General features: G+C 44.5%; 1 protein-coding gene across 1 annotated transcript in view; it reads left to right on the top strand.

Moving 5' to 3' along the window:
• DAPP1 (dual adaptor of phosphotyrosine and 3-phosphoinositides 1) overlaps positions 1-24,391 on the top strand; it is a 49,737-nt gene that overhangs the window by 10,388 nt on the left and 14,958 nt on the right. Inside the window, exons 2-4 of the mRNA XM_001498521.6 lie at positions 9,515-9,637; positions 13,341-13,474; positions 23,439-23,569. Coding sequence (XP_001498571.1) covers positions 9,515-9,637; positions 13,341-13,474; positions 23,439-23,569 — 388 coding nt within the window. The remainder of the gene's footprint in view (positions 1-9,514; positions 9,638-13,340; positions 13,475-23,438; positions 23,570-24,391) is intronic.

The raw sequence follows: 24,391 nt of genomic DNA, 5'->3' as shown, positions 1-24,391 counted from the left end.
GAGCCTGTCTGAGCCCTCATTAGAACTTTCAGAATCCTTTGCAGAGCCTCTGCTTGGTTCTGTCTGCTTGGACAGGGTCCACTACTGTGATCAGTGGAAAGATAAGCCCGTATTTGTGAATGTAAGAATTAACGAATGTCTGTGGACACCATCTTGTCTTAGACGTGCCAAAGCCTGACAATACATCTTGAACTAAATAAGACATTTCCTTATCCTAAACCCAGGATTTCCACTGGCATAGAGAGCCAAACACTTCATTTTTCACAAAATTGAAATATCTAGCACCAACCCTGTGAACAAATGAACATGAAGGCAGTCAGCAACCAAACAATCCCATGGAAGCACGCAAGTGCTCAGCACTGATTAACCCAAGGTAAGGTGCGTAGAGTGGGATTGCCTAATAGATTCATTTTATGTTCCATCAACATTGTGTTCAGAGGATTCTGAGGCCAGGTATAGGTTTAGCAAGAAAGGAGACAGATCAATGGGCTGTGTTATTCATGGCCTTACAAAAGGAGAGTGGCATCATATACCATGCATTTGCCATCTGTGGTCAAGAGAGTTCAGAAAGTGTGTCAGTGTTATTCAAAAGTAAGAATATAGGGGCCGGCCCTGTGGTGCAGTGGTTAAGTGTGCACATTCCGCTTCTGGCGGCCTGGGGTTCACTGGTTCGGATCCCGAGTGTGGACATGGCACCGCTTGGCAAGCCGTGCTGTGGTAGGCATCCCACATATAAAGTAGAGGAAGACGGGCATGATTGTTAGCTCAGGGCCAGCTTTCCTCAGCAAAAACAGGAGGATTGGCGGCAGATGTTAGCTCAGGGCTAATCTTCCTCAAAAAAAGAAAAAGGCAAGAAAAATTTTAAAATGAAGGAGAAAGAGAAAATTCTCTCAAATAGAGTGCTTTTTCGGCTGTTCAACTCCAGGGCCTTTTAGCTGCCTTCACACAATTAGGAGTTCCTGTTCTTGTTTTGGGTTGAAATGTGTGTCCTCTTTGTAATTCTGATGGGACAGAATCTAGGTTCTAAGTTAGTTCTCTTTGTAAGAAAGAAGAAAAATATGTCACTAAATATATGAATAATCTGTAGACATGGGTTACTAACACATTTTCTCACTGAGAAATATACAATCGAAACAGATGTGTGGCTCACGTTTACCATGCAGGGTCATTTTCTGTTCCCACTTGTTCTTCCTGCATTATTTTGCATTACTCTCCAACATAGACCCTCTGCTCCAGCTAGGCATTCTGTTTCCCGAATATACCATGCATGTGTCCACTTCAGTGCCTTTGCTTATGCCGTTGCTCCTGTCTCATGCACTTTTCTCGCACTACCTAGTGAATCCTATATTCATTCTTCAGTCTCCAGCTTGTGATCTTCCTCCTCCATGAAGCTTTCCCTGATCATCCCAGCCCCCTGCGAGCTGCCCCTTCTGTGCTATTTACTGTCCGGATCACCAAGATGGCAGCCCCTGGTGGGTTTTCTGACGCCGTTAGCCTGCAAATCCTTCTCTTTGCTCCCCGTTGGTGCTGTAGAGCCGCTTAGTGCCCTGCTTTGCCGTGTTTTGTCTTCCTCTTCAGAGGCCACACACTGTGAACTCAAACCACTGAGGTTATTCAAGTGAAGTAAAGTTTTTAGGATCAAGAGTCCTTCACCTGCGTGTTTCACAAACTCTAACCTGCACGTCTATCAAATGGGCTCTTGATAAACACAGATTATAGCTCGACAGGCGCAGGGGCCTGAGGACATGCATTTCTAACAAGATCCCAGGGCACGGATTAGCAAGGCTTAGAACAGTTTTTCAAACACCAGGTGCAACCCATTAGTGTTCTTAAAGTCAATTTAGTGGGTCACAATCAATATTTGTTAAAAAGAAACAGAAAAGAAAATAGTAAATAGTGAACAGCATATAAAACAGTAGTGCTGTTTCCTGTAACAATTTTTGTTTTTGTGTGTGTTTGTAATGTATATGTGCATGTGTGTGTATATATATATATATATGGAGAGAGAGAGAGAGAAAAAATGTGTTTTATACCATGGGCCAATTCAAAAAGTTTGGAAGCTTCTCCTTTGAAGGACAAAGCAAAATGAGATATAAACTTATATCAGCAAATTAATTTAAGACAATAAAGCCCAAAGGGAGAAGAATCTGTGAAGGCTCCAATATGCTGGGGCAATTTTCCCGAAAGTTCTAGCATGAAGGGGCCCTGAAATGAGAGGAGAAGAGGCTGGGTTGAGGACCAGCTTTCAGGATCCAGCTCGTCTGCTTTCTCTGTGGTTGAGCTTGTTTCCTGTATGCTGCTGAGAGGCAGCTATGAAAATTCTTCAGTGGGTGGGTGTTTCCTAATTTGTTACTGTATCATGGAAGGGTTAACACTGCTGTTTCCTTCAAGGTCAACTGCCGGTTTTGATAATCTCATAAACCCAGTACAGATATTCTTTTGAAGCTTGATGAGTCCCTGCTCTGTTGCCTCTATTAGCCTTGAGACATAATTATGGCAATGTGTGGGCCTTGGGGGAAAAGGAGAAAATAACGTTGCTTTGAATGTATTGTTATAAATAGTAGTTTCTTGCTCTTTTTTACTTCTTAAGGGGAAATGAGATCAAAAGAATTTTTTTTAGTTTCAGGAAAATGAACTTTATTCCACACTATTCTCAACACTTAGCGCAGTGTCTGGCATATTCAGAATACGTTGTATAATTAGCAAATCTTGTATCTTGTTCTCTTCTGCAAAGTTAAAGAATCATATAAAAGTTTATAAAAGAAGACAGCATCCCAACAAATGAAAATAAGAGTGTTTTTATGAGGCGTTGTTATCAGTCACCCCGACAGTGGATTAAGCTGACGTTGCTGCTTGTGTCAGTCACATGGCTTGTCCATCAGGAGTCACTGGAGCGGACGGGCTCACTGAGGAGATGACTGGATGTGAAAGCATGCTCTTTCCTTCCCCAGCTCTCACTGACACTACGCAGATGGTTATGATCCAAGTTAGCTGCTTATTGGCTTTCCTTTTCACTTGGCATTTCCCAGGAATAAAAAGATTTCTTATTGCACTTGATTCTAAAAACGTCAACCTTCTGTGCAGCTAGGGGAGACTTGAAGCAGCAGAGGAAAATGGGGTCCTTGGAGTTGCCATCCCCACTAGGTCCAGTGTGAGTCAGAAGCATGATGCGACTGTCAAGAACCTAGCGCAGCCGTGGGCCGCCTGAGCGTGTACCCGGCAGCTCGAGTAAGGGAGAGCCTGTGCGGCTCTGTTTTGCACATCAGATCGTACCTTTAAGATAGATTTTTAAAATTTGGAAAAGTTCAGAGGAGATAAGGTCTCTGGGTGATAAGGTCCCTGGGTGATAAAAGGACTGAAAGCCTGTCATAAAAGGGGAAGTTGAAGATGATAGAAAGAGAAGAGAGTGTGTTCTAAATGCTTTTAAATATTTGTTTAAGTATCATCTGTGGAACTCCCAGAAGCAGCTCTTGGACCACCCATTGAAAGCTGTACAGCAGGAAACAGCGATTCAATGCAGGCCGGAGTTTTCTGGCGTCAGTCACAGAAGCAGGGAATGAGTTCGCCTGTATAGCAGTGAGCTCCCCGTCATCAGTCTCTATGGAGGTAGAGACTGGATAAGAGTCTTGTCGGGGTCTACACTTTATTCATACACTGAACAAAAATGAAAAGAATTATAAATCAAGCTGATGGGTTATTATACGTGGCTTTTATTTATTAAGTTAAACATTTTTAATTAATTTTTTAAAACTTAAAAGCGTGTATGACTTTTATAATCGCCAGAGGTAAGTTCACTGTGAAGCCAGGGAAGCATCAGCCTCGGGCCTCCCTGATGTGACCTTTAGCAACACGGTGATAAATGTCATTAAGACAAGGAGTAGGGCCGGCCTGGTGGCGCAGCAGTTAAGTGCATACGTTCCATTTCTTGGCAGCCTGGGATTCGCCGGTTCAGATCCCAGTGCGGACATGGCACCGCTTGGCACACCATGCTATGGTAGGCGTCTCACATATAAAGTAGAGGAAGATGGGCATGGATGTTAGCTCAGGGCCAGTCTTCCTCAGCAAAAAGAGGAGGATTGGCAGTAGTTAGCTCAGGGCTAATCTTCCTCAAAAAAAAATAAATAAAGGCAGAGAAAAAAAAAGAGACAAGGAGTATCGAAGATTAGTCTCTGCACATGAAGACTTAAAATGTCCTGGAATCTCACAGCTCATGTTGGAGAGAAATTGACAGAGGTCCTCGAATTTGCTAACAGTCCTAAAAACTTCATTACCAATAAAGCTGAAAATAAATTTTCTACCCTATCAATACTTTTTAAAAATATTCTAGGTCAAAGACTGAATTATTGTTCTGTTCTCTCTCTAGAAAATTATATTATAAAATTGTTACTATATGAAGAAATAACCAAAGACAATACAGCTAAAAATATAGAGGAAAAAAGTATGGGTGTGTATTAAACAGTTAATTAATGAAAATAAGTTATTTTTCTTGGTTATGTGATATTTGTCAGCTTTTTAAGTTTGCAATGTTCTGTGATTTCTCATTCTAAATAATTATTCTTTTTTATTATTTTGTACTTTTGTATTAATTTTCTTAAAGAGACTTCTTTAAATTCTGACTCTTAAGCCTCTTAAAATCTGACTCTTTCCCCATAATAATCAGAATAACGAAATAAAAAATTTTTTAAACACAGTTCCAATTACAGGAACTTTTACGTCCATGCAATGAGGACTGTATGTAATGAGCTGTTGGATGGGCATTTTAAGCCATAAGAAGCCCTATCGACACCGGCCAAGGAGCCGTCAGTATCGGGCGCCACGTGTAACCCAGCATCAGTCTCCTGCCAGAATCTCCCACGCTGCCTGCTGCCCCCTGGCCCTCCCTGTGAGGGCCTCACACCACCGTGCGGTGCTCGGAGCCTGCATGCAAGCGCACGCTCTTGCTTCTGGGCCTTCGCTCCTGTTACTCCCTTCCCACGGAATAGCTCCCTGAACAGCTGTCCCTCCAAATGCCACCAGACTTTATGTAGAGAAAAAGTCTCTCTCTCTCTCTCTCCCCCCACCCAAGAGCCCAGTCAGTTCCAGTGTTTAATAGACAGTAGTTGAACAAATGAAAGAATAAAGCAAATTATTAACAGAGTTATCTCTGGAAGTTGGATTAAGGAAGAAATTAAGTCTTTTCTTTTTTTCAATTTTGAGTTACCCAATTAACATACAAATCGATTTTTTAATTTTTTTATTAGAGCAAGCTAAATTAGGGAAATTTGATTTGAGCTAAAGTCTTCTTTAACGACAACCTCAATCCTTGTTCCCTCCATTAAGAAAACCATACTTATGAGTTTGGCGTATATTTTTTTCAGACTTTTGCTTTATGCTTTTTTGTATCTTTATATGTAAATGTATATGTGTTGCATTGTTTTTGGGGAGGAGGAGATGTTGTAGAACTGTTTTCATACTGCACCTGCCACTAGTTCCTCTAAGCTAACACTATGTTTGGGATCTATTTACTTTTGTGTGTGTGTGCGCACGCGCGCACACACACACACAAACATGCAGTGTTTCTCAGTGGGCTGCATTTGGCGCTCAGCTGGATGATTCTAGTTTTCAGAACTGCATCATTCTTTGTAGGACGTTAAGCATTCCTGGACCCCTCACAAAGTGCTGGGAGCACCCGACCCCCTGCCCTCCTCGTTTCGCAACCAAAAATGCTCTCACACCTTTCCCCACGCTTTTGGTTAACTTTTCACATGATCTCGTGCTATCAACAGTCAGCCTTGGTCGTCATCTCACTGTTGGTGGATATTTAGGATGGCTCCATTTCTGCTCTCACAAACAACTCTGTAGTAAAGACCTTTGTTCATATTTCCTTCTGATGTGCGTGAGCGATTCACTAGGTAGACATTGGAAGTGGAATCGCTAGTCACATGTGCGGGGTTAGTTACACTAGAGGTGCTAAACTGCCCTCCACCTTACACCCCCACCAACAGTAGGCCATAATCACCATTGACCCCAAATTCTCCAATCCCTAAAACTGTCTAACTCTTCAATTTTAGCCAATCTGGTGGATAAAGAAAACATCGTGTTGTTGTTTCAATTTACATTTCTCTGATTAGTAGTGAGACTTTATTTGAAATATGTACTTCCTCTTTTGTGAAAGACTTTCACTTTCTCTTCTGTGTGTAGATATATTTCACTTTTTACTATATATGCTTTATAATCAGAAAAAAAATAATACACATTTTAAAAAATACCTTACATGTCCTACAAGGCCTACTTAGATGTTGGCTCATTCAGGGAACAGCCTTGATCTTTCTTCCTGGGACCTCTGTTGTGTGCTGACTCTCTCTTGGACGTGGTTTGGAAAGTACTATCTTCTCCTGACTACATTAATGGCTTCTTGGAACCTAGCCTGGGGCCTTTGCAATCTTGTTCCCTATGTACTGCCTAGTGATAGCTATAGATTTAAACAGCTGAATGATAGAAGGTAGAGAAGGTTGATTATGGGGAAACTACCAACTTTACCGAGTTTTCAAGCTTTAGCTCTTTGTGGACAGTCTTGAACCCTCCTTACCGAAGGAGACAGACCCCTCCAATGGATACGTAATGTTGTTGGATCCATAGTCCCTGCCCTGCAAGATGTGCTGTCCAAAGTTTCTAAGACAGGAGCGCTTAACTCGATTAAAAGAGGAAGTGTAGGCATTTATGGAGGAGCTCTTTGGGGAATGTGGATCCTCCTGGCCTCACAGACGCCATGAAGGGTCGGTGGCTGCCTGGCAGGCTCTGTCGTCAGTTTGCCCAGGCCCGGGACTCCATAAGAGATGGCAATATTGACTCAACCAAGTGGTCAACCAAAATTTAACACTCAGAGCACAGTGCGATTCTTTTTGCTTTATATGCAAGCATTTCTCATGTGTTTATTATGTGAATTATGTTTATTATGTGGTTATTATATGAAAGATCACCATAAAAAGGTCCTTGGTAAAAATTTCCATCAAACTATAATTATGAGAAGAATTCTATAAATGCTTTATTAAACACAGACTTCAGATCTCATTGAAAAGAATCCAAAAGAATGTCCAAATGCTTTACGTTTTTGAATTTTTTTGATCAAATATTGTTGTTTCAAATAAGTGCTGTATCAGCTCAAGCTGAATCTTATGCCTAAATGTTCATCCAAAAATTAATTATGAGCAAAATGTATTTAAGAGCTTGTGGAGATCTCACCTATCACTAAGAATTACAATTTTGGCTATAGCCAAACCTGAAGTTTTTATTGCTTGACTTCTAATTCCTCCGATTGTCCTTTTTTTTTTTGATTATGGTATAATTGACATATGACATTATATTAGTTTCAGGTTCCAGTTGTCCTTTGAAAGCATTTTGTAGCGAGAAGATCTGAACTTGTCTGTGGATCAGTCATTTCAGTGGGTGGGGCTGCTTCGTGGGTAAAGGGTTTTCTCATGAAATATTTCTCCTTGCCATTATGTTCAATGAGCAAATGTATTTCTAATATAGGATGGAGGCACCTCTGCCCCAAAGAGGAAATATGCTAAAGAAACAAACATGAGGAAATGCAGATTTAGAAAACACACAGCTTGGGACCTATGTAGAAACTTCCTTCCCCAGATGGTCTTAACATTTACTTTCCATTATCAGGCTGAAATTTCATGCAATAAGGACGTCACAGTGGACACCAGTGTGGTTCCTGAAGGCAGGATCCCTGGTCCCCAGAGTAGGCTCTTCCTCAAAGTTCTGTGCACTGCACACGCCTCTTCAATAGCACTGAGTTCACTGACATCGTTGAGGTCATTTGGGTAATTGCCTGTGTCCCTTTCCTCTCCACCCCCCCGGACTATGGGTCCCTCGCAGCTCCAACTATTCCCGGTACCTATCTTCCTGTTATCTGAAATAAATGGAAAGTAATAAAAAAAGTTATATTTGAGCAATAAGAAAAATCACACGACAGAAGACACATCACAAGTTCTGGCCTCGTGGAGCTCAGTGGCTTCGTGCTAGCCACTCATGTGTACTAAGTTCTGCTGTCGGCCAGGCCTGTTTTGACCATTTCATGTGAGTTAATGTGAGCAGTAATCATAACTGGCCCATGAGGTATGACTATTATTCTATTTTAGAGGTGAGAAAACTGAGGCTCCGATTGGTTATGTAACTTGCCCAAGTTTTCACAGCTCGTTGGAGGAATCACCTGGATAGGTCCTCAGAGGCTACAATCTTAATCACCACAGTGGACTGTCCCTACCTGGTCATTAAAAAGAACGTGAAAGGCCTGTCAGTAGGGGAAAGGAGCGGGGTGCAGAACAGTGTGCCTAGAACGCTCTTGTTTCCTTGGGTGGGAGGGGCACACCTGATGCCTCCAGGTGCATACATAGCCCTGAGGAGGAAGCATGGGAAAATGGCCAACATTGGTGTCCTCTGAGAAGAGGAACAGGAAAACTGAGGCTTAAGGTGAGAACAAAGCTTTATTTTCACTGTCTGTTTTGAACTATTTGGATTTTTGTTCTACCGAGCATACATGTTACCTTTTCTAAAACAAGCTGCTTCTTTTTAACACATAGATCGATTTGAATGTCCGGAGGGCTTCCACAGCTCTTCAGATATTTGTCAGTTTGACGTGATGTTTGATGAGCTTGCGTGGCAGCGCAGCCCTCTGAGCCTGTGCCACACCTCACCTCACTCACGACGACAGGCTACAGTATGGCAGTGCAGTCATTCCCACACTGCCTGCCGTGGTGCCACACTCGCTAAAGAGCAAGTGAGAGAGAGACCAAAAGAAAGAGAGAAAATTAGCCAAAGCCTGTTCTTGCAGTTATTTTTGATTTGGACTTTTAAAAAAATTTCTGTTGACAAAGTAGTGTTGTACGTTTGGTTGCTTGGGCTGCTGTGACAAAGTACCACAAAATGGGTGACTTAAATAGCAGAAATTTATTGTCTCACAGTTCCAGACAACAGAAGCCCAAAATCAAGGTGTCAATAGGGCTGGTTCCTTCTGAGGGCTGTGAGGGAGGGATCTGTTCCAGCCCACCCCCTCACACCCCCCCCCCCGCCCCCTTGATTGTAGATAGCCAACTTCCCCTTCACGTGATGTTCTCCGTGTTTGCAAGTCTGTTTCCATATGTCCCCTTTTTACAAGAGGACATTGTTTTACAATCCAGTCCTATTGGATTAGGACCCAACCCAATGACTTCATTATAACTTGCTAAAGACTCTATGTCCAAATCAGGTCATATTTTTAGTTAACGGGGATTAGGACTTCACCATATGAATTATAATTTTCAGGACACCATTCAACCCGTAATACTCTGCTGCTAGGCAACTCTCTCTGCTCTCCCCTTCAGCCTTGCCCAGTGACTTCCTTGTCCTGAGGTTGTGTTTGAGAGTTTGGTCTCTGGGCTACCTGTGGTGGAAGTGATTGCTGAGGTCACCTTTGACAGGAAACCCAGTGAAGGAGGAGTCACCCTGAGGTTGGCCCCCAGTGAAAGTGCTGTTCTGTCCTTTCTAGGTGGTACCACAGCAACCTCACACGGCACGCGGCCGAGGCGCTCCTCCTCTCCAACGGGTGCGACGGCAGCTACCTTCTGAGGGACAGCAACGAAAGGATCGGGCTGTACTCTCTCTCTGTGAGGTATGATGCGCAAGAACTCCACGAATCCAGTGCAGTCCCGGCTCTTACTTACATGGGGCTGACTTTGCCATCACACTCAAATGCCCAGAGAAAATTCTCTTAATTCCTGTTAGATCAGCAGTTACGAGCACCCCAAGCTCTGAATGGTGAGACTGTGATAAACCTTCTTGCTCCTTCCATGGGCAGGGAAAAATTGTCAGAGCTGCAGGAGATCTGATGAGTTGTTTAATCCAGACCTCTTGTTTGACTGATGAAGAAACACAAACCCGAAGTGGTAAAGCGTCTAGCACCCAGTAAATCAGCCACAGAAACAGCACCACAATCCAAATCCCTGAAACCTGGCCCGGGACCTTTTCCCTATTCCTTGCCTCCTCCAGAGAATCAGAATGACCTGTGGCCGTGCAATTTTCATAATGACAAACAAGTGGTCAATAATGCAACTGTTCATTTTTTACTATAAATGGACCTAGCTTGTTTCTGGAGGCTCCATTTCCCCTGCATTTTAATGAAGTTAATCTAGTCCCTACCAGGTACACCCAGCCGAAAACTGATGGTCCAGTCCCCTCCGGGTTCTCTCCCACCCGCTCCCTCCTGCTGGCCTGTCCATCAGAGAGATCGACCTAGCCATGTGGTGACTGGTGGAGGCGTTGTCCTCAGTCAGCATCTGTCACCTTGGCTTCTGCTGGCACGTAGCACGTCTGTTTGGGTTCCCGGGCAGTTGCCCCTGGCTTAGACTGGGGATGTGAGGACTCCATGAAATTGCCCTCGGCCACCCACCCATTAACCTCGAACCCTTACTGCTTTATTACTGTTCTGAGGGTGCTTCCATATACTCTTGAAAGAAAGTCTCAGGCTCCCTTTGTGCTGCAGTCCCTCATGCTGATCTGGCAGGAGGAGGTTGTGTCTTGTCTTTTCTGCTCCACATGGTCCAGGCCTCCTCATCACTAACTCAGCCACAACGTCTACACTCCCTTCTCTCTGAATCCTCTTTTCCATCCAGCTCAGCACGAGTTTCGTTTTGTTTTGTTTAAATCTCCTCTCCCTCTGATAGAGGGAAAAACTGGCTACAAAAGTATTTCCCTAAGTAATTGATGGCGGGCTTCAATAAGCTCCAAAGCCAAAAATTAACATATCTTCTTATCTTTTCTTTGCATTGGGAGCCTCCTGTATTTTCTATCCTACATAACAATTACCCAAAAACTTAGTGGCTTAAAACAACCTAAGCTGATCATCTCCCAGTTTCTGCATGTCAGCCGTCCAGGCAGGAAGAAGTCCAGGCTGGATTCTCTGCTCTGCTCCCACCGGGCGGAAATGAATGCGTTGCTTGGGGTTGTGGCATATCTGGGGCTTGGTGTCCTGATCCGTTGTGTTCTCCTTTCCTCTTCATTCCTTTTCCTTCATTTCCTTGCTGCTATAGGAATAACTCTCATTTGCCATAAGGCTGTTGAGCAGGGACCCTCTCAGCTCCTGGAGGCCACCCCCAGTTCCTGCCAGGTGGCCCCCTGGGCAGTTCACAACACTGATGTTTGCTTTCTTCTAGACTAGCTAGAATGTGTCTTTCTGATCTCCTCTTCTGCCACCAGCCAGAGAAAACTCTCTGCCTTTACCAGAATTCTCACATGATTAGGTCAGGCCCACCCAGATAATCTCTCTATTTTTTTTTCCTTTTTTCTTTTCTTTTTTTTTTTGGTGGGGAAGATCAGCCCTGAGCTAACATCTGTGCCAATCTTCCTCTATTTAATATGTGGTGGCCACCACAGCATGGATTGAGAAGTGGTGTGTAGGTCCACACCTGGGATCCAAACCCACAAACCCTAGGCTGCTGAAGCAGAGTGCGAGAAGTTAACCACTACACCACTGGGCCATCCCAATCTCTCTATTTTTAAGGTCAACTGATTTGGGGCCTTAATTATCTGCAAAATCCTTTCATAGCAGCATTTTATTGAATAATTGGGAAAAGGTGTGTTCATGCCAGGGGCTGAGACTCAGGAGGCCATGTTAGAATGCTGACTCCACGACTCCCCTTCCTAGGGACAGTGGAAGTCCATAGGCTGCTGGAAGGGGCATGGGAGAAAGGAGTGGGAGGGTGAGGGGGTAGATAAGAGGGTCACTGAGAAAAAAGCACATTCATTGACATTTTTCAAGTTACTCTGCTGTGTTTTGTTTATAAATTTTCTAAATAGCATTTTTGGGAAAATTGCTAATCAGAAATAGAATTCTGTCTGGGTGGAAGCAGGAATTGGGCTTCCTCAATTGCTTAGGCTGTGGGTCCCTTATTGCACGGAGCTCCAAAAATAGCAAACAAACCTGTGGAATTATTGGGTCAAAGAAGGTCAACTTTTTCCCTATGCCTGTCTCATCTGAACATTTAGATCGGAAGCCCTTTACAAATAGATGGTATATATATTATATTACGTCTATATAAAAATATAAATTATTAATTTCCATTACAAGCCGTTGGAAATGCTTTTAAAAAGATGAACCATGAGCAAAGGTGACAAGAACTCAGAACAGCTCAGGAGAGGGTTCTTATTCATTCATTCCTTCACTCCCTTAATAATAACTATGGAAGAGCATCCGCCCTGCACCAAGCACTTTGGCAAGTGTTGTAGAAGATTCAGAGCCCTCGCCTTGAGGAAGGGCGCCTCACAGGGGCCATCAGACCACACACAAACGCCTCCCTGAAAGCCGGGTGGGGTAATGACAGGAAGGATGGCAGCAGAAGTGCGGGAGTTGTTGAGAAGAGAAGAAGCCAGCAACGCAGGCTGGAAGTTTCATGCGATACTTGACAGAGCAGGTGGTATTTGAAGCAACGCTTGCCTGGAAACAAAGGCGGAGCCGCTGCAGGGAAGGGAACCAAACGGTGGGAGCTAAGGGACAGAGCAGGAAGTCCCGGGAGGATTGCAGGTCCGGTTGGACTAGAGCAGCTGTTGCCAGGTGTGGTCCCAGAGCAGGAGCATCACTGAGAACATGTTAGGAAAGCAGACTCTCAGGCCCCACCCTGGACCCATTGAATCAGAATTCATGGGGTAGAGCCGAGAAATCTGGGGTTCAACAAGCCCTCCAGGTGATTCTGATTTCAAATTCATACTCGAGTTGGAGCGTGCCTTGCGCAGAAGAGGCAGGGTGAGAATCAAACAAAGTACATATGTATATATAATTTACAGTTTATTTAACACTCTGCCTCATTCCACAAATGAGGTGGAAAATGACAATGTAGGAAATCTGATATTTTATTCAGTAGGCAGGGGAACAGGCATCGGAGGCAAAGGGCTGGGCTCGCATAATTCAGTAAGTGACAGAAGCAGAATTCAGACTGACTCCCAAACAAGAAGATAGGATGGCGGAGGACACAGGAGGACTTGGGGAGGGTGTGAGCTGCGGTTTCTATCTGTGTCTGTTCCCTGCCGCCATAACCCACGCCCCTTAAGGGGCTGCAGTCGGTGCTCTTCCACGAAGCCAGAGAAAGCACAGGGAGATTGTCTCCTGTCTTCTATCATAGGGGAAATTGAGAAGAGCTCACTCTGCCAAAGAAACCAGCGCTTTAGAAAGGCCAGTGGTTTCAATGATTGTGTCATAATTCTCAGTTTTTAGAAGGGTTTAATGGTGATGCTAATACCTTGGGAATGCCTTTTGAATTTCCCTTCAAAAAAGTTACTCATTAGTTAAGTAACATTAAACCTTTTTTTTTTTTCCTTTTCAGAGCCAAAGACTCTGTCAAACACTTTCATGTTGAATATACCGGATATTCATTTAAATTTGGCTTTAACGAATTCTCATCTTTGAAGGATTTTGTCAAGCATTTTGCAAATCAGCCTTTGATTGGAAGCGAGACAGGTAAGCTATGAACGGATAGATGCTTGACCTATGAGACATTGTTTCAGGTTGGAGGAGGGACAAGCGGATTTCAATTAAATAGCTGTCACTTCTGTTGAATTATGTGCATATGATGTGCAATCGGTTATGTTTAGAAATAGTTTTTTCCAATTACTTGCCATATGCTACATTAGTAAATTGTATATATATATATATATTTCAGTATTTCAGTATTATGTTTAGGAGAAAACAGTGTGCTTTGTACAAAGTAGATAGTTTTCTCAGAATGAGTTGTTTAAGGGATTGATTAAAAGCACACAAACAATTTCTTTAAAATGATCTATTAGTTTTATAATAGTATATACAATAAACAAAGAAAGAACAAAGGCAAGAACAACTTTTTGATTCCTCATAATTTTAGGTATGGGCAGTTTGCATATCAGGAAGCCCCATAAAAGATAATTCTGAGCATTTTTTGAATAAAATTTATATTTAAATTTCCACCCAAATCACTGAATATTGAAAATATTGACTAGAAACTATTCTCCTGAGCAGTTCCTTCATTTCAATATAAAATTCTGTGTCTCTTGTGTTGGTTTCTTGTAAGTTTTTGAACTGGACTTCAGCGTAGACTTAAGAGGGAAACATCTGAACTTTCCTGTTAGAGTGGTTAGTCAGACTAGAAAATTCAAACTGAAAAACGAACAAAACAGGGTGGGAACAAAGGGTGAAGTGGTGCTCCTACAGTATGACTGACAAATAATAATGTACAACTGAAATTTCACAAGGTCGTAAACTGTCCTAATCTCAATAAAAAGTAAAAAAGCAAAAAACAAACATACTATCTTGGTATTTGAATTATCTGACTTGTTTGACTATACTATTTGAATAAAGTAAGTAAAAGATCACCCCTATATCTGTGATATTGAATCACAATTTTTTATATCCTAAATTACGATAATTCTCAGTTAATCCAAAGTCGGGCAATTCCAAGAACTGGCAGCCCCAGAGGCGCTCAAGACTTAGCGACACATCCACTTGTAGAGAATTTGTGCGCGCTCGTTTGCTTGGTAAACGTGGCCAGGGGGCTTTTGGTTAACTTTAGTGTGGTGGGAAGGAGATGCCACCATTGGCTTTTCCTGTTCTGCTGTTTCTGTGGCCTGGATGCGCCCTGATATGAATCATACACTGTCGGGCGTAGATGAAAATACAGTGGAAACCAGAGAATCATTGCCTTACTTTAACGGACCACACAGGCCTATAATAGAATAACCCAAACTAGAAAATTGAAGCTGAAATTTCTTTTCTGGTGGAAATTCTCCCAGTCGGCCCTGAAATTACTTCGCATTTAAGCAGCAGTGGTTCTCATGAACCAATGGCAGGTGGGGTGCACTTGTTTCCATTGCTCCTTTGGCCCCGGCAAGTGTATGAATTTCTCAAATCCCTTCACTTCAGACTTATTTCCTAATTATGTCCAACCCTACACTCCACTTTGTTCCGCTCTTGGTTACTGGCAGTGGAGAAGAGATTTTTGAAGCCAAGGACTTTGTTTTGTCTACCTCTGTTTTTGTCCTTCCTGTGTCCCCCAGGTCCTGGTATCGTGTGTGGCACTTTGGGTGAATGGATGAATGAATGAATGACTGTGAGTAGGAATCTTTGTACCCTCAAAGCTATTATAATTATCTTCCAGCCTCCTCTTCTTTCTCCAGGAAAAGTCGGCTCTTTTCTTTTAAATTCTCCTCCAAGACTCTATTTTCCAGCCTCTTGGTCATTCTCTGTGCTCCTTCCTGGACTTGCTCCAAGGTAGAAAAAAGGACACATTCTGCTCACCAACAGGTTTCAAAACGCTGTGAGATCACCGTGAACGCAGCGCTTTCTGGGTGAACCTGTCTGGTACAGATCCAGTCACCAGGCAACAGGATCACCTCAGACTGCTCCAAAGGAAAGGCTCTGTGACATTGATTTTGGGGTGACGCTAAGCTTCCCTGTAAACACGCTGACCTAACTGAAGGCAGGTGCTGGTTAATGCCCCCGGGATTGCAAGGATTTGTACTCCTGACTCCCATAGTAGTTTCCTCCAAAGCTAAAGCTTGCCGTATCATTGTCATTGCTATAATTAGTTGATGTATTGCAATGAAACTCAGGAAACTAAGATTTTTATCCTCTCCACTGCATCTCTTCTGTTCTGTTCATTATCCAAGAGGGAATTTGATGCTATTTGAGCCCCTGCTACATGCTCCTGGTACTGATGGATATGTACTTGACTTACTGGTTTCCAGCTCTAATTTCCCACTAACTCTACGAAATATTCGTCTTATCTGTCCCAACCACATGAAGGCAAAGCCACTGAGGCTGGGAACAAGGGGCAAAACCGATGACAGATGTGTGTTCCAATTTTGCCCCTCCGGGAGTAATAGGCCTCAAGAAACAAGATAACTTGCTGGAGTCATGATGACTCTTAAGCCCAGAAGGTCCTCAGAAGCCACAGAGACAGCACTGTGACCTATCAAGAATGCTGACTAGAAGCTGGGATGCCACCTGCTAAAAGTAGGCCTTTTCTTGTTCATTTAAGAACTGGCTCCTGGTGATCAGGAGACCTGCAGGCTGATGGTTCCTTGTTCACTATCAGATGAAGTGCAAGTTCTTCTTAAAGCTTCTGTTCAGTTAAAGATCACCAGGAGAAGCATTTGCCTGCTCAATGGCTGAGGCCCTGCCAGGGTTCTCATCTCCCGAGGCCCAAAATGGGTAGGACTAGAATTGGGCATTTCAAGCCACTCCTCTCAGCCCAGACCCTGCTCGGGCCAGCCTCACACAGCAACACCTGGAGAGTGAGTTTATTTAAGAGAGACTTTCTCACGCACGTCCACTGGTAGGGATGGCATCACCTCTGAGGGCAACAGGGAAGACCTCCAAGCAACCAGCAGCCTTCCACTTTTGCCTTACAATTCTACATAATAAACGTCTTCAGTAACAGGAAACCCAGAACACTTGGTTCTGGGTCATAAGAAAATATTTGCACTCAGGATAGGTAAAAGTGTTAACCTAAGGGATAAATGCTATTTTGAGACATCTCTTTTCCTATTCTATTCCTATTCTCTACTCTTTAAAAAACTCTCAGGATTTCTGTTTCCTAATCTGAAGAATAAAGATTTCCGAAACAAGATCCACGCCTCTTGTCACCCTTAGGACGCTGTCGGTGTCAGCCCCTTCCCCTGGCTGTGGTCTGCACTTCCTCTCTAACGCCCATCGAAGCTTCTGTTCACTCTAATGTCTCCTGAGTAATACCCAGAAACGCTCTGAAGACATCTCTAATTCTCGAAACCCAGTCATTTCCCAAGTGGCCCATAGAGACATACAATGGACCCCCTTGCTTCATTGTCCTCACTGGCCCTTTCTCTTCTACCATATTGTGTACTTCACTTTTTAAAAGAAATTCTTTGCACTAGTACGTAAGCCCTGTGAGAGGAGGGAGTTTTTCAGTTTATTCTCTGATACGTCCAGCACCTAAAAGAATAAATGCTAATAATCATCCCCAGCATTTCATGCTGGGTGGCCCATCGCCAACGCCTGCACGGCAGCTTGCGAGGCAGCACTGCAACCAGCGATGACAGAAAATTTCTACTTTCAAAGTTGATACAAAGCATAATTTGAAACTCTCTTTTGTGTTGTATGTATGCTCGATAATGATTAAATTCAGAATTTGCCTTCGTTTCTAATAGTAAAATGATATATAAAACTCCTCTTCACATTTGTACTTGGCCTCTAAATTAAATGTGAGCAGACTTGGAAATTTGAGACATTTTTATTAGTGTGGATGTTTGGTCCATTATTAATTTTTACTGTATCCTCTTACAATTAGCTGTTTCATACATATAGTCTTGAAAGTGTAGACAGCGTTTATCTTTATATGTAAATGTCCAAATACTCCTGGAGTAGAAATTACCTTTCCCACCACCTTTTGTTTTTATTGCAATACTTTTGTATCTAGAATTGTCATATATGATTTATTACGAGAGTCACTGTGCTGTCACTTTCCTCATCTAACCGGCATGGAAGAGCGTGATCCGAGTCAAGTGCTGTGTCTGTGTTTGTGCGTTGTAATCATTGGCTCTCAGTTTTGAAGATCCGTTCTGGTTCTTTCTTAAATGTCAGATTTGCACTTCTCTTTTTGTTTTAATGTGGGGATTCCCAATCTATTGATAATTGCTATGGTTATTATTTTATTTTGTGACACCAGCCATTTTACTCAAGTGGCATTTTAAAATAAGTTAAAATTAATTTTAATTTGAGAATTTTGTGACGTTTCTGAAAATAATTGGTGACAACTTGGAATTTTGCCAAACCACAATCGGGAATCACTTCTTTACTTTATGTTTGCCAAAAATATAAATCTTCTTAGTTTGTAATGAGGTGTGTTTGAAAAGGGAAAAGCAGGCAAGGAAGAGGATGAAACCAACATTCGTGAAGTGTTGTGTGAACTCTCATCTCTGCCACTCACCAGCTGTGTGTCCTCAGTCACATTATGTAACCTCTCTGAGCTTCAGTTTCATCATCTTATAAAATTGAGCTGATAGTATAAACAGTTCATACCTTAATAGTTTGACTTTATGTGAAGATTGAATGAGTTTAGGTGTGTGTGACATTCAGAATGATTCTTAGCATGGCATAAATACGCAATCACTATTGTTTAATGAGGACCTTTTATGGTAATTCATTTCATCATATTATACACAAAAGCTGTACATTTTTGGGTGTATCATGAAGAATAAGTTTAGGGACAAGTGAATTTGCACTTATCAAATGTTTATGATGTCTTCTTCAAATTTTAAGCCAGTTCCGTTGTGGCTTCATATGACAGGCAGAATCCAATGACTTAGCCATTTTACGCCTTCTCCCGCCCTGGCCGGGAGCTGCTTCCACCTCAGCTCTGCCTCCCTGTGAGACTGGGAATGGATAGTAAAGCCCCTTCGTATGTAAATGAGCTTGATTTCACTAGCACCATTTAGTTAAATCCATTTGCAGAGCAGGTTGCAAAGAAGAAAGGAGAAAGGTCTTGAATTTTCCCATAAAGTCCCCTAGAAAGCCACTTCCTATTGGCAGAAGGAGACAGTGGAACACACCGTGCATAAGCCAGTTGCAAAGCCTGTTTTCTGAAGCTGAGGGCACTAATGAAACGTGGATGGATGTGAGCTTATTTTAATTTAATTTAACAAACATGCATTGAGTGCCAGCTATAAGCCGGGCACTGTTAGCCACTGACAATACAGTGACGAACTAGATACCAGGCTTGCCCTCAGACATCTAACCGTGGAGGGGGGGAACCTGATGGGCAGCACTAGCTCTAGTGCATAACAGAAGTACTCCAAATGGAAGTTCCCCTTCAGGAGCTGCGGGTGCCCTGCCCTGCGCTCTAGTTTGTTCACATAGCGCACCAGGGCCCAAAACTGGAGGCTGTTCTTACTCTTCTGAATTTCTGCTGGAACCCGAGCTCAGGAGTCCTTCCACGCGGTCTCTTTGTATTGCACACAGATTAGGGGTCCTGTAAGTTACGGTTCAGCCGAAGTAAACCAAAATGCTGGCCTCAATCCTGTTCTGATCACCTCACAAACGCACCGCCACCGAGAGGGTCTGAAACCAGGCTTCATTTCAAAGGCAGGAAGCAAGTCTCCTTCGTGTAGTTCAGAAACTGAAGTGAAACTTGCAGCCAAGTTTCCAAGACTTGTGGTTGCAGGCCTTCCTCTCTCCTCCCTGTACCAGCGCCTGCCCCCTGTTGCCTTTCATCTGAATCTTCCAACCAAGTCCAGGAGTTGCTGTGGTCTGAATATCACTAACCCGGAGCCCTCTCCGATGGAGCCAAGGCACCTGGGTGGAAATCATGATGAGTCTGTGGTGGGGCTGCATTAGATAAGTGTCTTTGATTGCAGGTGACAGAAGTCAACCCAGCTAGCAGAATTAAAAAAAAAAAAAGAGGGGTACAGGAAGAGAAGTGGGTTTTTTGGAAGGATATTAGCGTTCCCTCCCAGAATTTAAAGGCAAGCTGAGCAGCAAGAGATGAGAAGGACTCAGTCTAGCCATCATGGCGACTCTGAAGCTTTCAGCAAATTGAAATGCTGGCCTCAGTCCTGCTCTGATCACCTGGAAAAACTACCTCCACCGAGAGTTTCTGAAACCGGTTTCATGTCAGAGGCAGGAAACAGCATTCTCCCTCATGTGGTTCAGAAACCGAAGTTAGTGGCCCTTCTCTCCACTTAGAGAAGTAACTAATACTCGGGCAGTCAGTCCAAAGAGTGTAGGCCCCGGGAGGTGTCTGTGGGCGTGAGCCAGGGTCTGTGGGGATCTCCCTCTGGATGAGGGTGGGGCAGTCTCTACAGAAGGGGAAATCGTTGTAAGCCGGGCAGCCGTGCCACAGAGTCTATGTATTGGCCCTTTCTTGGGCAGAATGATCGTCTAAGGAGTCCCGTCTTTTTTTTTAGGAGACCAGATTTTTATCAGAGGGAGTTATCATTTTATGAGTAATTTGTCATTTTCTTCATTCCACCACTCAGTCTGGCATCATTCATGCTCTTACTAGTTAAAATCAGTCTATAGTCATTTCTACTTTCCTGATTGACTCAATGTCATTTCTCTCAGTTTAGCTTTTGTTGGTTACATTTTAGAAGAGGTTCTTGAGATGGAATTTAGACCCCCCAATGGAGATTTGGCGAGCGTACCTGAAGTTGTTCTGTCACTGTCCCAGGCCAGGTTGGCTCTCAACCTGGGAGACTGGTCCATCCTAGGCTCTTTGATGCCCTGAACCTGAATTACTGTGGCACCCATTCATTCATTCATTCATTCATTCATCAAACCTTCCTTGTCTCAGAAACTCTATCGGGAGGTAGGTGTAGAAGGATAAACTTGGCACCATCCCTGCTCTGGAGCGGCTCACAGGGTTTGGAAATACACATGCTGGAAGGGGGATAGCCTTCTATTACCCAGCGGTTACAGTGTTGCAGCTCAGGCAGCAGCCACCTCCCCCGCAGCCCTCACCCCGGAGATCCTTACATGGCAGCACACCTGGCCCCTACAGCTATGCCTGCCTCGCAGACTGACACTCTGGGCAGGATAACAGTCCCCAAAGATGACCTCAGCTCTCCCTGGACCTGTGATTATGTTACGTCAGGTGGCAAGAGGGAATTAAGTCTTCAGATGGAATTAAGGCTGCTAATCAGCTGACTTTGAGATGGGGAGAGTATCCTGGATTGTCCAGGTGGGCCCGTTGTTATCACAAGGGTCCTTATAAGGGAAAGACAGAGGCGGAGGAGGGAAAACCAAAGAGAGGGCAGCATGAGAGGGTCTTGACCCGGTGTTGCTGGCTTTGAAGAGGAGGACTGGGGCCACCAGTCAAGGAATGCAGGCAGCCTCTAGAAGCTGGAAAAGGCAGAGGAATGGATTCTCCCCTGGAGCCCCCAGAAGGAAAGCCGACCTGCCAACACCTTGATTTGAGCCCTGGGGGACCTATGTCAGACTTCTGACGCCAGAACTGGAAGAGAATACATCTGAGTTGTTTTAAAAGTCACGGAGTTTGTGGCAATTTGTGACCGCGGCAGTAGGAAACGGTTCTGGGAGGAGTATGCCTTGGGAGGGCCCTGGTTGTATGGGGACAGACAGGGGGCGACAAGGTGCGTCTTCCCAGAGCATCATTTAAAGCATCATTTTCACAGTAAGCATGTGGAATAGGATGAAAATTTAGCATCAGCCTTGAAGATAAAACACAGGTTTTCAAATTTTTTCTAAGTCGTGAGCTGCTTTCAACCTGCCCTGTCAGATGGAAGTCTTTAAGAGGCACCAGTGGACTTAGCACCGTATCAGTGACGACTGGACTGCTGCCCTTTCATTCTTAGCAGAATATTACACGTCTTTTTTAACTTAGCATTTAAAAATCCATGTTCTCAAAGATGTGATCATTGGAATTTCATTTAAGGATTTAAAAATACTCTGTACCAAAGCATAGTAACATCTAACATTTTGTAATCCTTTCACAAACTCTTTTATATGGTGCTTAAGACAGCTTTGTGAAGAGAGGGCAGTGATTGTCACTTGTCAGAGGAGGAAACGGAAGCTGGCATGGTTGCCCAGCAGGTGCGAGAGCGGCAATGGAGGCTGTTTCTGTGATGCCAGGGGGATGCCAGGCACCTCACTGGAGGCGTTTCTCTGGGGTGGGTCACACGAGAGTCAGTCCTAAAGTCACGAAGCATTGGCCGTGCTGTGGCTGTTCACGCAACCCCTGAGCCTGCACACCCGCTGCTCCTGATTCAGTCGTCGCTGCTTTCGCTATGACTGTGAAACTGCAAGCGGCGCTTGTCCTGATATGACTGGGTCTGTTCTCACGAAAGGACCACGTTGACAGAAGAGCACAGACCAAGCACGAGAGCGGGCCCGGGCTTCCAGCAACTGCAAAAGCCATCTTCCGTTCTGATGCCAATGCCACTAACATGAGTCAGATGCAGAAGGAGGATGAGGCCAGAGTCTCTCGCCCTCTCCTGGGGCCGAGATCGCAGGCCGTCTTCCGGCTTTCCTCAGTGCCCCTGTCCACTTGCGGCAGGGCCTCACGTGGGCTCAGCTCTCAGAAGCCACTGTGCTGTTTCTGCACTTAGCACGGAGCACACACTCAAGCAGTGTAGGAAAGTTTTGTTGTATTTGTAGGCTTGTCATTATTATGAAGGGCTTTTGAACTGCAGTGGAGGTCTTTTTCCTTCCTCATTGTCTCTCTTACTCCAGTTCAAGGTCCATACTTTCTAAAATCTGTCAGACGTCTTGCCTGACCCCCACCTCAAACCCCACCCTCTCCCAAGCCCACCCTTTCCACTCTCCATTCCTTCGCTTGCTCTATTAGTTTATCATAACGCTGCTCTCACCTGACCTATTCTATTTTTTCCATTTTTGTCTGTCTCCCATACTGCAAAAGTGGATGCTGTATCCCCTTTGTTTGCTGTTCTCTCCCCAGAGCCTAGACAAGTGCCTGGCACATGGTAGAGCTCAGTAAATATTTGTTGAATGAGTTACTGAACTCTTTACATCTCCCCCAGTGTCTGGTACAATCCCTAGAAGACCCTAGAAGAATCAAAAGCAAGCAGCCATGGCAAGGAGGGAAAAAACCCTTAGCTTACTTTTTTGTAGTCAGAGTTTCCAGTTTCTGATTGACTGGTTGGTTGGGGAAAGGAGGGATACAGAGGAGGAATGTCAGAGCGTTGATTCCGAACTGCTTGCAGCCCCCAGAATGGCATGCGAGCCCCTGAGCCCGGCCTTGGGCTGAGCCCTTTCTCTGCCTGGACCCCTCCCGCAGACAGAAGTGAGCAGCCACACGGCAGCACCAGCCTGTTCACATCATGTCCACTTAAGATAAGCAAAGGCTTCATTTAGTTTATTTTGTTAATTGGGTGCTAGGAGGCCTTAGGGAGAATGCTGGGAGTCCACTGCTGTGAGACCCACTGATTTGTTACACATTTGCTCTGAAACTCGTGACGAAGAGGGGCCTCCTCTCCCTCAGTGCATTGGTTGGGTTTTGTTGTCATGGCTTTTGGAAAGCCTACCTGGAAAACTTCCAGTTACCGCTTAAGGGTCTAGATCAATGTCACGTCCTCAACGACAGCTCTTCCCAGTGTCCATAGTAGGGTTCTTCAGGGCACCCGGGCGCCACCAGCATGCTTGTTCACGTCGCTGACGGGGTCTCATCACCCTGCTCATGTAAATGACTATCTGTTCCGTGATAACCATTGTTGGTTCTGTCTGAGCACCAGGAGGCCGGAAGTCATCTCACCATGCTTTTCATCTCCAGTGTCCAGCTTCAGCCTCTGGCACGCAGGTAGTACTCGACACAGGTGGAGAAAATGAGCAAGTGAATGCATGAAACAACAAGAGCCTTTGTGATCCAGCACAGTGACCTGGCTGTCAGCGTTTGGGCCTTTCTGGGGATACTATGTGACTGTGTTTTTCTGTCTTCATTCAGGCACGCTGATTGTTCTGAAACATCCCTATCCCAGAGAAGTGGAAGAACCTTCCATTTATGAGTCCGTCCGGGTTCACACAGCGATGCAGACAGGAAGAACAGAAGATGACCTGGTGCCCACTGCGCCTTCTGTAAGTGGCCATCAGCCTGACCCCAGCCCTCTCACTGTCTAAGAGTGATAACACGCAACGAGAGTTACACGCTTTCATTTTTAAAGATTGACACCTGAGCTAACATCTGTCGCCAACCTTCTTTTTTGTTTTTTTCCTGCTTCTTTTCCCCAAAGCCCCCCAGTACATAGTTGTATATTTTAGTTGTGGGTCCTCCTAGTTGTGGCATATGGGATGCCCCCGCAGCATGGCTGATAAGCGGTGCCATGTCCACGCCCAGGATCAGACCCGCTGAAACCCTGGGCCGCTGAAGCGGAGCGCGCGAACTTAACCACTCTGCCATGGGGCGGCCCCAAGAGAGGTACATGCTTTTTAAAGCATGTTTGTTCACATAAAAATTCTAACTTGGGGTATAAAACCTGCAGAGGAACATGAGGTCTGAAGCCTCTCACTCGGTTCTTCTGGTCCAGGGAAAATCATAAACAAATACAAGGTGCTTGCGATCAGATTTTAAATACTTAGAAGGCAGCGTGTAAACCCCGGTCCTTCTTAGCCGGACAATTCATGGTGGAACGGGCGAGAGAGGGTCAAGTTCACATTGTGGCTAAACTGTCATTCTTCAACAAGTTTCTCAGAGGAAGAAAAATGTCCTTTCCCCTCTCCTGTCTATGGAAGAAGAGTTTCCCCACCTTTGCTATAACCAGGGGTGTGGCTCCGCCCTCCCTGAATGAAGGGCGCAGAGGAAGACGTGGAGCCGTGGTCCGTTTCAGTGCCGCCGGAGCTTGTTCTTGCCAGGCCGTTTCTCCTGTTCAGTGAGCTGTGACCCTGCACAGACTCCGCTCC

Source organism: Equus caballus, chromosome 3 (assembly GCF_041296265.1).
Source record: "Equus caballus isolate H_3958 breed thoroughbred chromosome 3, TB-T2T, whole genome shotgun sequence".
NCBI lineage: Eukaryota > Metazoa > Chordata > Mammalia > Perissodactyla > Equidae > Equus > Equus caballus.
This window is presented reverse-complemented; position numbering and strand designations above follow the sequence as displayed.